Genomic DNA, 17151 nt, shown 5'->3' on the forward strand with positions numbered 1-17151 from the left:
CCGCGCCGCGCCGCCCGCCCGGCCCTCCCCGAGCGGCGCACCGATAGTACGGCCGCGCGGATTGGCCGCGCCGTCGCAGGCCGTTTGTGTGGGGCGCGGCGATTGGCGGAGCGCGGCCGCCCAACGGCCGCCCGCTCGCGAGCGCGTCCCTGGCGGTGTCAATGGCTCCTCCTGCCACGGAGCAGCGACGGGCCTGAGCCGGGCAGGATCGCGGGATCGCCGGGGGCCGGGACGGGGGGCGCGCCGCCATCGTCCCCCACAGCAGCGCTGGGAGAGCCGGCGGCTCCTCTGCCTTCGAGCGAGCCGGCAGCGGCGGCGGGACCCGCGCCCGGAGATTTCCCCCCCGCCCTTCCCTGCTGCCCGCGCCTGCGAGGCGGCCGCCCCGGGGCTCCCTCCGAGCGCCCCCGTCCCCGCCGAGGCACCGGTTGCCGGAGGATTCCCCCCCTCCCCTCCCGCCGCCCACACGAGCCGGCAAATGAACTCGGTCCGAGCCGCCAACAGGAGACCCAGGCGAGTGTCCAGGCCGCGCCCGGTGCAGCAGCAGCAGCAGGAGAGGAACAACGCCGCCGCCGCCGCCGGGGATCGGGGTAAGCCGGGCTCGGGGCCCGCCCTGCGCGGGGACCGGCAGGAAAAGCCCAGGCTGCTTCACCCTTGGCTCCCGCTCAGGCCGCGCTTTGTTTGGCTCGGGCTCTGCCCCGGCTCGGGGGGAGGCGGGGGCTCGGCCCCTTCCCCGGCCGGGGAGGGGGGAGCCGATCGCCCGCGGCCCCTCGGGACGGGACACCCCCCCGAGCCCCCGCCCCGTCCCCGGGGACCGCGAGCGGGCGAGCCGCTCTCGCCCCCCGGGAGCACCGGTGCCTCCCCGCGGGGAGCGGCGGGCCGGGCCCGAGGGGTGCGGGGGGAGAGCGCCCGGGGGGCTGCGGGGCGGGGGAAGGCGGCGGTGCCGGGCGACTCGCGGCGGCACCTTCCCCGAAATGGTGTCCGGGGGCGGCGGCCCCGGCTCTGGCCGAGGCTCCGCGGGGCCGGGCCCGCCGCGCCGCGCCTGCTGCGCAGTTCGGGCGCCGGCTCCGGCGGCGGCGGGGGGGCCGCGGCCCATCGGCCATTGATCCCCCCCGGCCACACCGCCCCCGCGGCCCCGCAGCGGAGCGGGGGCTCGGGCCGCCGGCGCCTCAGCCCTGCCCGGCCGGGGCCTAGCGCGAAAATGTTGACAATTCGGAGCTAATGGGGGAAAGCACCATTGTGTGAGGGCATGAGGAAGCGGCGAGGTGGGATTCGCCCCTCCTGGAGCCCGGAGCGGGGTGCGGGGGGGCTCGGGGGTGGCGGCCCCTCGGCCCTGTCGCTGTCGCCCCAGCGGTGGCTCTGGGGGTGCCACTGTGCGTGTGCTCCCAGTGTGCAGGGCTGGTGGTGGCTGGGCTTTTTTTTTTTTTTTTTTGAAGGCGAGATGGGGGTGGGATTGGAGGAGACATTTTGCATGTCTTATCTGGTGGATTGGATTTTAATTTTTTATGCATTACCTGTCACAACTCCGGCGTGATAAAGGAGACTGATCCGTGGTGCGGTCTTAGGTGTACAAATGCCTTTTTAAAATTAAAAAAAAAAAAAAAGGCTTCATTGTCACCTGAATGTCTTTTGTTTGAATATCTAGGATATCGCATTGAGAACAAGGTATTTTAACTACGGAGATGCGTCGTGATAAATATTTTAGTGCAGTTTATGCAATCAAAACATTTTAAGTAAATGAAGTAAAGAAAATTTAATCTGAGGAAGTATTTTTAATTCTCCATTCCTCCCCCTCCCCTCCCTCCCCTTCCTTCCCCCGCCCCCCCTCGCACACATTGGTCAGAGCAAAGAATGTTACCCAGACCAGATTGCTGTGTATATAACCAGAGGATGTGATGTCTTATGCCCAATTATGGGTCTTGTGTAAACCTTCCAAAATCTTCAGTAATTATATAATTAAAATGACTTCTCTGGTATACTGACATTTAAAAGAAAAACAACAACACAGAAAAAAAAGCAAAACAACAGCACAAAAAAGAAGTTCTTCCTCTCAAAGGCATGCACTGAGGGTTTTCATCATCGGTGTGCCATATGCAGAATATAGATTTTTTTTTCAACCCCATGGTTTACTTTGCCTTTTAAACAGATAAAAATACAACTTCTAAAAGGCATCTAGAATGATGTGCTTATGGATTAAATGCAGTGATTATTCAGTTTTACATTTGACTGCTACTGTTCATATGTTACTAATTTGCTAAAGATACAGGCAAAAACTTTCTCTATTGAAATGGGAGGCTGCAGTGTATTCGTATTAGTCTGACATTTCTGGAGCTCTAGATTCACCTAATTTTATTTTTTTCTATATTCTGTGCTGTTGACTGCTCAGTGGTGATGAAATTATAACAAAACCAAGTTCTACAGTTTGTGGAAATTACCGTTCCATATGGATCACTGCTAGCTTTTTGCTTGTATTTTTGAAGGTCAGTTGGGCTAGGTCTCACATGCCCAAAAATGTATTAACAGCATAAAGGTTTTTTTGTCATTAGTGTTCTGTCTACATTTGGGGTGTCTCTAGTGCAGTTTCCATTCCTATCTCAGAACTTGCAAGGTCTGATCCACTGTATCTGGAAGGTAATTTCAGTTTTACCTGTGACTTTGATCGCTTTGTGCAGGGCTATTGCAGTAAAAGCTGATGAATAATGCTACTAAATTAAAAGCCAATATACTGGGGTTAGGCTATACAATGCAAATCAGTGTTGACTTTTTTCACCTTTATTCCCAAGCAATTTAGGTCATCCTAAAAAAGGCTGTACCAAAGAATCAGTATAAGTTATTAGGAAAGGGTTTCTATTGAACTCAGATGTAAATTTGTTTAAAAAAACTCTTACTGGATAGTGTGAGTCCAGCTGTGACTGAACAAAAATTGGTTTTAGTTATTGTTAATTTCTTTCCTCCTTTGTATTACAGCATTGTGCTTATAAGCACAGATATCATGGGAGAGAGTTGATAATACAGCTCACAGTTAATCTTTGGAACTTCTTGTTTCATATCATTAGATTGCTTAGTAAAACATGTACTGGGTCCTGAGCTTTATTTATTATTTAATGCTGTGTAAGTAAACAGTGTTTTACAACTGAGTAATAGCTGTTGCATGTTCACCACTGGGTAAAAATCAAGTTATGACACCTATCGTTAATAAACAGATCACTGGGAAAAAATGCTTTTGTAAAAATCCTGCCTCAAAGCTTCCTTGTAAGAATTTAAAAATCAAACTAATCTGTGTTTTATACTGAAGCGATTCTCATTTTATGTTTGTAGTAGGAACAATGCTAATGAATATATAACCATGCTGTCTATATTATACATTGATAAACAATACCTGTGTACCTGTGTTCTGATTAGTGGGGAATGGAGAGCATAAATGATTACAGATAAAAATGTTTTCTCCCCCAGACTCACTGTGTTGTACAGCCAAGATAAGATGTCATCAGGATATACTTCCCAAGATGTTTTGCCTTATGCTCTGCTGTTCACACCTCTCTCCATCTAAATTAGCCACTCTGATTACACTGTGCTACTTCTGTTTTACCTTCTCCCTCCTGATCTCTTCCCAGTCACCAGTGGGTTTGCCAGTGGTTTATTCAGTGGTTTTGCAATTCTGCATGAAGGATATAGAATAGATGTGTTCCTTTATTTTCTTTTGGACAAAGGTCTGCCCAAAAGGAAAACTGGGCTGGGTAATGTCTTTGCTTGAATATTCCCGTGTTTGCTTATAGTGCTGTTTTTTTCTTCCTCGCATGTATAGGTTTGGCTAGTTCTAGGAAGAAGACAAGGTTAGACACTTACTTTCAAAAACAAAAAAAATCTTGTCCAGAATGCCGCTGAAATTGTCAACCTCGGAACTATCATATGAATATTTTTTTTGTTTCTGTTTTTCTCAAAATTATAACTCCATTAGTGCATATGTGCCTCTGTAAAACCAGCACATCGCTGGCTATGGCACTAATGAGGTTCTGAGCTGCATGTCCAGAATGAAATGCTCTCAGTATCAGCTCCTGTGTGCTCTGAAGTACCCAGCGTGGAGCAGTGGCAGCTGCATCTGCCCCAGTGCTGGGCGCTGCTGCTCCGTAGTGGCAGTGGCCATGTGACAAGGCAGGGAGCTGGCTCCGGAGCTGCCTGCGCCAAACGGTAACTGCTTTTTTTTTTTTTCCCAGGTTGATTTTTGGCACGAGTGCTGCTACTAGGGAAGGGATAACGCTGAACGCCTGTGGGTGTGGTGGGACTGTGGCAGCTCCAATTTAGATTGGGTTAAGCTGGGTCAATACTTCAGGAGCTGAGGCAAATTTAATACATGCAGCCTGTAAACCTACCTTGCAAGTTTGCTTCCCCTCCTTGCCCCAATCTATTTTCCACTGAAAACAAGGTACATACACCCATAGAGCCTGTGTGTCACCCTGCAACTTCTGAGCTTGTTAGCTCATTTCAGCCAAAGTTGACAAAGGGGTGTGAAGTTAAGTTTTGTGGAAATTATTGGCTGGGCGAAGACAATGAGGGAAAGACATTTATAACTCACCCTCTCTACCTATGCCAAGAAGCAGCAACCAGCTGGCCTGTCAGCACACAAGGTAATTGAATTAGTCATTTGTCTGTATAGGGGACACGAGGGCTTGACGTACTGGGAGGAAGAGTAGGTTAGGCTGTGTGAAACACAAACGTGTAGAAACTAAGCTCAAATAGAGTCCTTGCTCACAATGTTTGAATTTTGTAATGTTGAGATAGATATCTCAAGAAAGGTAAGGAGTTTTTCTTTGGCTCTGTTTCAAGTGTATGTGTGTAAGCATGTGCGTGATTATATATGGTGCGGTTTTTTTTTTTTTTTTACTTAGTATATGCACCAGAAGGCTTATTTGGTGAATGCAGGGCAGTAACTGAATTAAATTACTCTGAATCAAGTGCACAGACTTGCATCGAAGTATTCTAAATGGGTTTCAGTTTTTGTAGGGTCATCCCTTAGGGCAAGAAGTCAAGTCGGGCATCAGTTGCTCCAGGTAGAAAGAAATCTAGTTAAGGCTTTTTTGTATTTCTAGAAGAGAGTCTTAGGCTGGGAAAAGATATATTTACATATGGAAATGTAATTCTTGTTTTTGCAATGAAAAGTTTTCACAGTCTACCTTACAGATAAAAGTTTAGTCTGTGAACTTGGTTCTTCAGGTACAACTTCTGTCTCCCAAAGCCTCATTCTGCATTATGAGGACAAAGGAATATCTGTGTATCTCTGTTGTCCTTCATGTAGGACAAATGCCTAAACCTATTCTAAAGCTTTCTTTTTCATTTGGAGAGATCAAAATCATGTGTATTTCTTCTTGGCATACACAATAGTGTTCATTGCCTGTAGTTTTGGTATATTTTAGTCATTCATAAGACTGTTAACATCAGTTATTGTTTATAGAAATACTAAATCTTTTTTACTTTCTGTGTTACAAAAACTTGAAGCCCAGTGGTTTAAGAGATAATGAAGTCTCCTCCATGAGTCTACTTTATGTCTTTGTGCTTCTGGGGAAGGTTATGCTCTGTGACCCCTTCTTGCTCTGGTGCTTCATGGGACAATCACAGTTACAGAGTAGACCAAAGCTGTCCAGTGTATTTCAGGCTTTTACTGCAGGTGTGCAGGTATGAAGCATCTCATTTGTTGAGCATAAGTAAACATTCTGTGCATTAGATAGAAGGCTTTAATGTATATGCTTAGAATTGGAGCACTAGGAATGCTCTGTCAGCCCAGCAGCTGCCTGGGAAGGTCAGGCTGGCAGCCTGCTTTCCATGGGCAGCTTCCCTTCCTCAGCAGCGTGGTGTGCCTGGCAAGTGCTGAATGTGCAGCGCTTGTGCAGAGCTGCTGCTGTGCCATGTGTTTGCTCGGCACACTGAGCTCACACACACAGGGGTGACATCCCAGGGGTGCCACTGCAGCCAGGGCAACTCCTATGGCCTCACTCTCCTCTGGGGCCATGGGTGATTGGAGGGAGGATGCACCACGTGCATTGTTAACATGCATCACCTGTGGCAACATTGAAATTTCCTCTCACAGGCTGTGCCTGTAAACTGTTGTCTGCTAGGAAGAGGAGGTAGTGTGCTTCTGTAAGATTTATAAATTGTATTGATTAGTAATTAAATATATTTAGTCTTACACATTATGACACATGCAATAGGAAAATTAAACCAACACTGTGCAACATATGGACAACAAAAGCTGAGGTGAACTGACTGAACCAACAGCCATTGAGAAAATGGAAGGTTTGTTCAGTTGACTTTGTCATTACCTAATCCTTTCATGTTTTCAGATTGATAAGTATTTCTTTTTGTTTCTTGCTTATGTGGTGTTTCTGCATTCAGCACTTGTATTGGAAGGGAAGCAAAAGTTGGTGTTTTTTGTTTATAGTACTAAGATGTAGTATCTGAATATAATCTAGAATTTGAGTCCTTCAGTTCTTGTGAAATGGGGGCCAAGGAGGGTGGAGCAAAAGAAAGCAAATTTAAACCTGATATGAACTTACCAAACATTAAAATTCTGCTTTTATAGTATATTACTATTAAATTTTTGTAGAAGAGTATGTTCTAGATCCAGGTTCCTGTATAAAGAAGATGCTCTAGAGGCCTCTTCTATTGTTCACATTGTACTTTCTGTTAGAAAGTGTGGCAAACTTTTCTTGAGGTGATTAAAATCTATGAATCTGGAATCTTTCTTAAAAGATAGCTTGAATAGTGGTTATTGTGGTTCCTCTCAGTAACAGTTTTCCTGATTATACTGCTGCCTGTTCTTAAAATTATTATTCATCTGTGGGTAGAAGCTGGGAGGACAGAGACAAGCAATGAACACTTAGAAAACATGGAGGTCTTTCAGTAGGCTTTTGGGGATTATTTTTTTTTGAGACTGAGATACTTCCTTTAGTTGCATTTTTACAAGAGAACTAAGTAATTTTAGAGCCTGTTTGTTAGAGAAAGGGCTGTCCTGTTATTTCTGCCTCTAACTCCATGCTCTTAGCCTTTGCCTTGCTTTGATACTCCCTGAACCATATCACCACGGAAACTAAGCCTCCAAAACAGCCTGAGTAGTTACCTGCTGGTTTAGCTGTTAGAGCCATCTAACTGCGGGGTTGGGTGAGTGTGTAAGACAATTGGTGATCAGTGGGACTGGCCCTTGCCCTCATAGGTCACCCTTAGATCAGCTTGGCTGTCATGTGGGACTGGAGCCTTCCCCAATGCCTGGAGCTGGTCCTGTGTATTTGAGAGGAGCTGCTGGGGCTCTGTGCTTTCCTCTGTGCTGTGGGACATACAATGAAACCTGCTGTTCGTTGTAACAGAAACCTGCAGTTTCCGTTCCGTTGCCAGGTTTGCCAGGTCCCTCTGATGTCTTATATGTGAGTTCAGGCATTGCTTTGTTCTGGGAGCTCAAACTGCTGCATAGTTGAGCTCTGCCTAGAAACCTTGTCTCTCAGGCACCCTGGTTTGTTTCTGTGGAGCAGCTGTACCTTCTTGATTCTATATAGGTTATTCCACAGAAGCCTATGGAGCTATCCTTCCCATACATACCAGATATCACTGGGATTCCAGTATCAAAATAATAGTAGTGTTTATCTTCTTGCGCAACCAGTTCCGTGTTCCAAAAAACTGATTCAGCTGTACCATGTGAGTGCCAATCTGGTGCTGGTAGAGAGTATAAAGCTTTTCCACTCTTCTTCTGTGCTTATTGACTGCATTGAGCTTGGTAGATTCACGCAGCATGGAGAAATGAGCACTCCTGGGAATGAGCTTGGGAAGCAAAAGCTTGGGTTTTGTCCTACTTTGAATTGCCATTACATGGCAACAAGGCCAAATCAACAACCGTACTTGGAGTTGCTATTCTTATTTTAAATAACCACTGTCCACACCAGCAGAAGAGCTGAATTTGCAGTCTCATGGTCATCATGCTGTGGGCATGCTTTTATACCAAAGGGCTGGTTAGCATGAATTGGTCATGCTACAGTAACTATTTCCTTTTGGTAATCCTGGTTTGTACTATTTGGAAACAGCCTGTTTACCTTAAGGGCTCTCCATTGTGAGTTCTCTTCTGCTGCTTGTTTTCAGCTTACACATCCAGAAGCAAAGGTTCTGGGGTTTAGTGTCTTGCTTTCTGAATAGGGGAGAGTTGTAGCTCTACAGCAGGTCTAAATTTCAAGCTGTCTTTGTATTTGGACAGGTTATTGTAGGATGACAGGTTACCATATGTCAGCTGATCTGTGGTATCTGATTCACAGTAATTGTTCATGTGTATGCTCTTAGCCTGTGGCAAATGGAAGGTAATTTGAGTTAGCTTGACCCTCTTTCATTATGCTCTTGCAAGGCACTCCCTCCTTCATGTGGATTGTTAGACCTGCTGGAGAGCCTTGGCTAAAACAGTAATGCAGTTTCAGTCTCTCAGCTGGTTTGGCTGTGTCTGTACAACAGTAGGATGAGAACCAATTGCCTGTATTGTTGCTGTTTTGAGACCATACCTTGCTGAAGAAATAAATCCTACAAAGATGCTGCCGTGAAAATCAGTCAGATGTTACAATTGCCAGGTGTGTTTTTCTTTAGCAGAACATACAAAGCTTAATTAGTGCGTTTTAAAACACCACAAACAAGTTGTATATTTCACAGTATCTTGGTATACTTCTTTCTTGTTTTTGAAGAAGTTTTACCCTGATTTCTTTCAGATGGTGCTTGGTAATTGAAATAATTCTAACACTGCAGTAGCAATTTTTGATGTTCTCACTAAAAGCCTACTGAAATCCTGGCTAACTGAAAGATTCCCATTTACCACAAATGGCACTTGAATTTGATCTGAAATGACATGAAAGGTAAAACAATTGATTTTCATTTAGTGTTTAGTTCTTACTTGAAATTTGATTTTGCAACAGAAAATCCAGTCCAGTCTGGTTCATCAATAATTGTTAAAAATCTAAAATACTACTTAAATGCTTATGGGAAAATATTTTTCAATAGTCTGATACAGCCACCCTTTTTAGCTGCCTTACTGAATTCTAAAGGGTCCTGAAGAGAAACTCAGAACTACCTCTTGAATCCATACAATTTCCTCTTCTTACACAGCTTAATCTCCTCATTTAATTACTGCACTGCTGATCTTATGTGTATATAAACTATCCTCCCCATTTTTTTGTTCTTATTTGGTCAATAAGTGTTTCTTCTAGGAAGCAATTGGGTAAAATTTACAGTTCCCAAGCCTCTTGTACTTGGAAAAATGAGAGGAAACATGTAAATTTTTCTTTAATTAGAATTCCAGACATAGGTCTTGGTGCAGACTTGCTGTAGTCCTCTGATTAATAAATAGTTGGAAAGTTTGTCAACATACCTTTAGACAAAAGTTTAGTTTGTCAACATACCTTTAGAAAGAACATTGTGCTGCAGGAGCATAGGAAAACCAGATATTTATTCTTTGTTTCTAAGAGCTGAGGACAAAATGGAATGCTTTTTTTTGGCTAAACAAGCCTATCCTGACAATTGGCAAAACAAGAAGCCAGAAAGGTGACCCAAATGCTATTGGGTCATCAATGTAAATTGTGTGTAGTGGCTGCTCAAATTAATGTTTACTATTTCCTTCAGTTGTTGCTGTCTTGAAGGAAGGACTACAGCTCTTAGATGGTTGTTCCATTAATCCTTGTTGAGATGTGATGCCTCACCTTTCTCTGAAGGTGGTAAGATCTATGACCATTTTTTTGGATGTTCATCCACAGTCTTTGAAGAGCAGTTATTCAAAATAAACCAGAGTTTACTCTGAAATTTCATTTCCTGTGTTTTGACTGCTTTGGGCTGCAGTTGCCCAAGCTGAGACCAATGGGTAGGGACAAGAGCTAGCTGAGCTCCATCTGTTAAAACCTTGGAAGACCAAAGGTCCAGGGCGATTGCAGTGTATCAAAATGCATAGTGGTTTTTCCATCACAGAAGAACCACTTTTCATGGAATCACAGACTGGTTTGGGCTGGAAGAGACCTTCAAAATCATCTAGTTTCTCTTGTATGGAGATCCATTTGGAGCTTCCTCTGGTTCCATTTTTAACTCTCTGCAAAGCTCTGTAATAATTGAGCCTCTAAGGTACATGCCTTGGATTGCTGTTGAGAGAACCTCCTTCAACACAAGAGTTGTTTGGCCAGCTAAGCATCAGTGGGAGGAGAGAGGATTAGTGCTTTGGGCTACTGTTGCTGTCTGGATGATTAGAAGAAGAATGGGTGTGATTGTGATAAAGGGTGATATCTGAGCAACTTCAAGTGGCCTTTGATAGATAACAAGTTTAGAACCTTTCATATCTTGCCAGATTTCTTCTCATTGATCAGCAGCTTGTGATCTGCTGATACACTCAGCAGTATCAATATGGATGCTTGTCGTTGTCAAATTTTACCTTAATTTGAAACGTTTAAGTAACTGAAAAAGGTATATCCCAGTAGGTTCAGTGGGTGTCTGTCTAATGAAGCTCTGTTCTGAAGATCAGGTCATAGTGCTTGTCAGTGTGATGTTGGATTTTCCATTTTGTCTAAATAATGTTTGAACATCTGAGCTTGTTGACTTTAAAAGTCTCAGCAGAAAATAATGTTTTTACTGACAGCTCCATCTCCTCTAAACCTGTTTTTTAAATGCCAGAAAAGGAGGTGGAATTATTCTGATTTTTTCAGTTACAGACAACCTAACTTTAATATGTAAGTTTAAAGGAAAATGTGTTGGTCATACCAATGTTGAAATCTGTAAATATGTAAAAATGTGGGGAAAAGTAAGAGAGGAACAGAAAATTCATTCTAAACAAATTTTTATTTGAAAATTTCAATTTTGATAACCATGTGCTGGTCCAGTTCAAGATCAGTTTTCATAATCACTTCATTAATTTTTCAGCCTATGTTTTTTCTGGATAACTTCTTTGAGAAACGGAAGATTTGAGCATTGTCTCTGCTGTGGGTTGCTCTTATGCTGATTAATGCAATGGAAGTTAAAAGTAGGTAGTGTGTGGAAAAAGCATGATTTTTAACTCCCCTCTTTCAAAAGCCTACCAAACAATACTTGGCATCTGTTGGTGCTCAAAGAGTGGATTCATTGCCATGTTCTTGGGTAAATCCCGGCAGACTGACTGCGTAATTTTTCACGTATTTCAGTTGATTCAATGACCAGTATCACAAAGAGTGCTATGAGCTGCTACTGTATTTTTTGTGTGTGTGCAAGATATAGAAATGTTGTACAATCATGTGGAATCAAGAACATTACCTGAATCTGTAGTGAGCTGGGCATAGTGATTTTTCAGACTAAATACACTTTAGTTGCCATCCCAGTGTTTCTTGCCTAGCAGCTGGGTTAGCCCTGAGCATTCCTCTGGGCTACTACTGTTAGCAAACAGATAGTCTGGTGAAGTGGTGCTGTGATGGCTGGAAAGGCAGAAATTTTTAACCGTTTACATCTCTTGCATGGTGGAATTAATTACCACTTCCATAATGAGCAAGTTTTAAATAGTAAAACAGACCATTTCTTTTTCTTTTTATGATGTTTTGGTACAGATGTAGTCACTAAAATTGTGTATAAATACGGAGTATTAAATATTTACTACGATTTATTTCTTGTTACATGTGTGTATGGGCCTGTTGGCAGAAAGATTATATTTTGCAGTAATATAAATGGTGGGTGTGCGTTATGGTGGCTGGGGAAACTGCTTGAGCCTGGTTAAGATTTCTGGGACATATTTTGTCTTTTCCCCAAATTCATTAGGCCTACAGAAATGGCCAAATACATTACAGAAAATGAATTCTAATTCGTCTAGCTTTTGAAATCAGTATATGGTTTGAGAAAGGGCAAAGTGGGATGGATGAGAAGAGTGGGATTTGAGAATGTGTTATCCTGCTTGTGTTGGGTTTTTTGCTCAGTTAAAAAAAAAAATCAACCTGCTCCTTTTTTATTAAAACAGGTAGCCAATACGTTTCCTCCCAAGGATTGCCTCTTCCTCTCCTCTGTCAGGTATTTTTCACCATATATATGGAGACAATTTTTAACTATCCCTTTCTGCAACCCTAGCTGGCAAAAATCTCCCCATCTGGATAAAATTTCTCTTAGAGCAAATCACTGCAGTAGACTTAATGACCTTAAGAGTTTAAATTAAATAAGAAATTTCTTTTTCTTTTAACAGTAGACTCGTATGTATGTGTGCATATTTAATTTTTAAAGTGAGAGGAACAATTCAGTGGTTCTTTGCTTCCTCTTTTAGTATTTCTAGTAACAGCACTGCAGTGGGTGGAGTAAGACTAATGAGCAGTTTCTAGTCCAGAAGGTTCCTGACTTACTGATCTTTTCACAGAAATCCTTACTCTTGTATATGCTAAGAGTTTACTTGGGAAAGAGCTGTTCAAGCATTCAGTGATGTAAAAAGAATACTAATCAGTGCACTCAACTTCAATCCTTCCCTTCTGCCTGAAGGTCTTGTGTTGGAGTTGCACTGAACATGGGGAAATACTTGTTTTTCCACCACTTCTTCCACCAACTTTAGTGATCGCCTGGAGTAATTTCAGATACTGGTAAACGATCCCCTTTGTTTTACTAATTTGGATATTTGTATTGCAGAACTCTTGTGTCTTGCAGGCCTTCAGTCATGTCTATAGCTGTCATCATTGCACACCTGGGATGTACTGATGTGCCATTGTTCTGACATCAGCAGTAGGAAATGAAAGCATGAAGAAATGGTGTAATTCGCCCAAAATCACCAGGGATGTCTGCAGGCACAGTTTCACTGATATTTTAAGCATTGTGGTTGCAAATGGCCACCATAAGGGATTTTCTCAGTGGTTTGCTTCTTCCTTCCTTTGTTTTAATGCCTCTGTACCTGTACAATCACTGGCTGTGGTGTGTAGGAGCTGGTGGAAAAGGGTGCACTCTCCTTTCTGTGGCAGTATTGTGCTCTTAAATTGGTTTATCTTTATCATGGAACCACATCTGTGGCAAAGCACAGAACTGAATGTGATGTCCTTGGGTTCCTGTGGTTGATAGTCTAGTTTGAGCTACACAGTGTCTCTTGGTACAATATATGTTTTCTTTCTGGACTTATGTTAGTGCTTAGCTTGTCCCAGGCTAAAACCTGGATGGGTGCACTGGGAGTTGTTGCTCTCAGTTGTTTGTCCTGTGCTCCCAGCTGATCTTTGTTCAAGACAATCACTGAGTGGCACAGAATATGGCTGTGGTGGTGCTTTAATCTTTCAGGGCAGCATATGAAGCTAAAGGGGAATTGCAGTTGGCTGGCTTAATTATGCTGGGCTGAAAACTGGAGCTGCTCTTGCATTGCCACATGAGCTGTACAGCCATCTGTCACTGGGGCAACAACTTCCATTCGAAGGGGCAGCTGGCAGGGTTAAGGCTTGCTTTGCCTGGCAGACTTTTTTTTATTTGCCACTGTGTGCCAATCAGAGCCCTTATATGTGGGTAAGGCAGAGAGTAAGAGTTGTTTTAGTTGTTTTCCCGATTAACTTAAAAAAATCCCAAGAGGAACAGTGGGCATTTCTGTGAGAATAAATTACATTCTTAAAACTTGCATTCCGTGCCCTTACACACTTTTTTTGTGCTTTTAAGATACAACATGGTGGCAGTTGTGAAGTCATAGGTGTGCCTGTGGATGCACTGAACCATACATATGGCACAGGAAAATTACACATTCTTACTAAAATGCAGTGTGTCGTCGTGAAAGCACAAATACCAAAGGAAGTGCATTGGGAGACAACCTACAGCTCACGTGGAAGATTCAAACAGTGAGATTTTGCGCTGGTTCTTTAGAAACTTTATCAAAGGCTCCTGAGTAGGGATGTGGGAACTCCTAATGGTGTTGTTCATATGCACACATTGCTGTGTACAGAAAGAGAAAAAAACATGGGTAACATTTTATCTGAGGAAGTCTGTATGAGTTAATAAAAAGTAATTGTTGGGAAAATAAGTAGTTGAAGAAAACACTGCAGTTGGCAGTCAAACAATATATGGCTTTTAATTTGAAATGCTTAGAATATTTTTATCAGAATTGGAAGTACTGCTCCCTCTTTTTGTTCGGTGGTTGGCTTTTTTGTTTTTTCAAGACTAGGCATGAGTTAATAGTTTAGTGGTTTTGGGACATCTCAGGGAGTCCAGCATTTAGATTGTCTTTTGCATAAGTCTGATTGCTGTGATTTGGCCATCCCATACAGCCAGCTGATGTGCTGAGGAAAGAGGGAAGGAAGCAACCTAGTATTCAATGGTAATCTGGACTGGTACAGATGATGTTCTGCTCTAGCTTGAACCAGCTACTGGCTGCCCTGAAAGGACCTTTATAAAGATGACACCTGGCATAGTTGTGCTCTGTCCACTTCTCTCCACTTCTCCATCCGTTAGACCAGTGACTGTTAAAGGGAATATGTGCAACATGCATTTATTGACTTTGCTCTGGTAAGAGACCTTAGTTTGAGCTCAGAATCTGTCACAGGGTTGATTGTGCCTTTCACAATCATACCTAGGAAAGTGGTAGGGCTTCCAAGCTGTTAAGGTTGGAGTCTTATGAACATGCAAAAGAACATATCTGAGACATCCCCTCATTGCTACATGTAGCTCAGAGAATAGGCTGGAACGAAAATTTTCTTAAAATTTGCCCTACTAAATTATGTTGTTTGCTAGGAAAAAGTAAATCTTTGGCAATTTTTTTTTTGTTGTAGATGTGATGGAAGCATTTCACTTTAATAATTGTTTCAGATTTTCAGGGAATTATGTTTAATTTTCTGTACTTTTCAAAGTTGATTTAAAAAATAAAGTTGTAATGACTTGGAATAAAATGTTACGACTGTCCAGAAAGGGCACCAACAAAGCATTGTACTCATTTGTACTGGCAAAATGAAGTTTTGCACTTAGAATATTACTTCCAGTGTAATTATTTCTGATAAAGAACTTGCTTGATGTTGTCTGTATTTTGAGATGTTCAAGTCCATGACTTAGTTGTTTTTTATGATCTTTACTCAGGCACCATGCTCCCCAGTAGATACACATCAGAGACAACTGTATGTTGGCAACTCCTGTGTGAGGCTGTTGCATTGCAGGGGGGACTCATGGTATTGGTATTTTTTTTTTAATGGTTTTTTACTTATGTTTTAACATATATGTGCCTTCAGTCTCCAGTGTAATTTGTGACTGAGTGGGGAAGAATGTGATGGTGGTACTTCATCCCTCCTTTTTATCTCAAGTCTCTTCTTTGTTGGGAAAGCAGAAATGTCCTGTGTTTACAGTGAGCAAGTAGTTTATAGGAAGGTTTGGCTTTATAAAAGATGAAAATTAACTTTAAACTGCTCTTTACTGAAGATGAGTGCAGCTCTGTATCTGTCCACTAAGGGCATCAAACCAGGTTTTTGGCACTTGTGCCATTGACAGTTTTATTGCTGTGTTTGTTCTAGAAGTTTTCACTTTGTAAGATTTTCTTCCCAGCGCTGGCCTAGTTGAAAGTTTTCAGGTCTTCAGCCACAATTGATTACTTTTCATTACGCGAAAACTTACCTCCATTTCCTAAAGAACACAAGATACCTTTATGAGGGTTTTCTTTTGTCTTAAAATACAAGTTCAAGTAGCCAGACTGGGTTTTGATTTTGAAATGCACATGACTTCTTTTATTTTGCTTCTTAAGTTTGAAGGCACTGGCTCTCAAGTGTGAAATGTTATTAACAAACTTTTCAAAATCTGTTATTTCATAGCTCTTCACTTTGTTCCCAGGAATGATGACATTTTCTGACTAATAGATGGCACCACGTATAGCATAAATAGTTCTAGCTGTTGGAATATAGAAGACTGCTGCAATGAAAGATGGTTTTAGTCTTTCACTTAACTGCTGCTCTTAAAGTCTTGTTAGGGTAATACTGGTTTTGTGTGCTTAATTATGTGTATTCAGCAGTTTACTGCCTGGCAATAAATCTAGTCTGAGCTCTAAACAGGACTTCTACTCTCTCCGTCTTGGCTGTTACAAATGTTTAATTTTTTTTCATTCTGATAACTGCATCTGACCAGTGCACTTGATCAGAAAGTACCTAGTATAGCTGTACATTGTACTTCTGCCAGGGCTCAATCTGGTCCTGCAGGATTTGCTTCTCTATATGTTTAATTAAAAGTAACAGGTGTATGTTGCTTGTAGGAGCCATCAGTCTCTTGCCTGTATGCAAAGCTTGGAGTTGCCTGTGGACTGTTCCTTCTAGAGAGTGCCTGTGCTTGTTTTGTGAGGAGTATGGATTGCCCATATGTCAATTAAGGTAAAAGCTCTTGGAAGCAGCAGTTGTTCCTACCAAAATACTGTTTTTTCAAAGATGTGAACAAAACCTCAGTTAGCAACTAAACCCCAGAAAGCAAACCCAAAACACCATATTTACAGCACCTGGGTGTAGGATGGATACTGGTACATATGGAGGAAAATGAGTAAAGGCTGCTGGAGGTGACTTCTTGATTAACTTCAGAATGGTGAGACATAATGCAATATTTTAAAGAATGATACATATACTATGTATTCTGCATAAAATAGTCATAAAATTATACGTGAACAAACTATTCCAATAAATATACTAGCATTTTTTGTAAAAGTTTATTTGTTCAACCTACAGAATATGAACAGTTTGTTTTTAAATTAACCATGGTTTGAGAATAAACATGTCAAGAATTCAATCTGACAGTTTCTTAGAATACATCTTAAGACAATTTTGTAGCTATGTTGAGCATGAATATAACAAAGATGACTAATACTCCGTGTGCTCAACCAAAGTACAGGGGAAACATGGCAAAGCTCAATGCACTTGTAAACTATCTTTGATACATATTAGAACATGGTGAATATCCCAGTTTTGCCTCTAGAAGAACTGTGAACAGAGATGTAAGAATGCTGTACTTGATGCAGTATAATTAACAGTTGACAAGTATTGTATATTTTAGTTCAGTGGGGGAAAACATCCATTTATTTAGTAGGCTGGATTTAACTGTGTTTGTGACCCGTGTGGCACACTTGAAGTTGAGTGCACAAAATGTATTTCATTTGCTAGAAATGTTTTGAATGCTTGTGATTTAAAAGCAGCTCATGAAGGATTCTTTTCTTTTGAGTCTTTAGTGATACTGAATCCTGAATCT

The 17151-nt window shown here is 42.3% G+C and overlaps 1 protein-coding gene across 2 annotated transcripts in view; it reads left to right on the forward strand.

The window, feature by feature from the left end:
• The first annotated feature begins 136 nt into the window (after window positions 1-136).
• The window catches only part of FBXO11 (F-box protein 11), a 71799-nt gene continuing 54784 nt past the window's right edge, over window positions 137-17151 (forward strand). Inside the window, exon 1 of one of the 2 annotated variants that reach the window (XM_085054600.1) lies at window positions 137-587. In XM_085054600.1, the coding sequence (XP_084910726.1) occupies window positions 476-587 (112 nt within the window). In that variant the 5' untranslated portion in view covers window positions 137-475. Of the gene's footprint in view, window positions 588-6102; window positions 6286-17151 lie in introns of those variants that run through there. The other variant, XM_085054601.1, reaches the window with a different exon arrangement.

This window comes from Lichenostomus cassidix, chromosome 3, assembly GCF_008360975.1.
Source record: "Lichenostomus cassidix isolate B80296 chromosome 3, HeHo_3.0, whole genome shotgun sequence".
NCBI lineage: Eukaryota > Metazoa > Chordata > Aves > Passeriformes > Meliphagidae > Lichenostomus > Lichenostomus cassidix.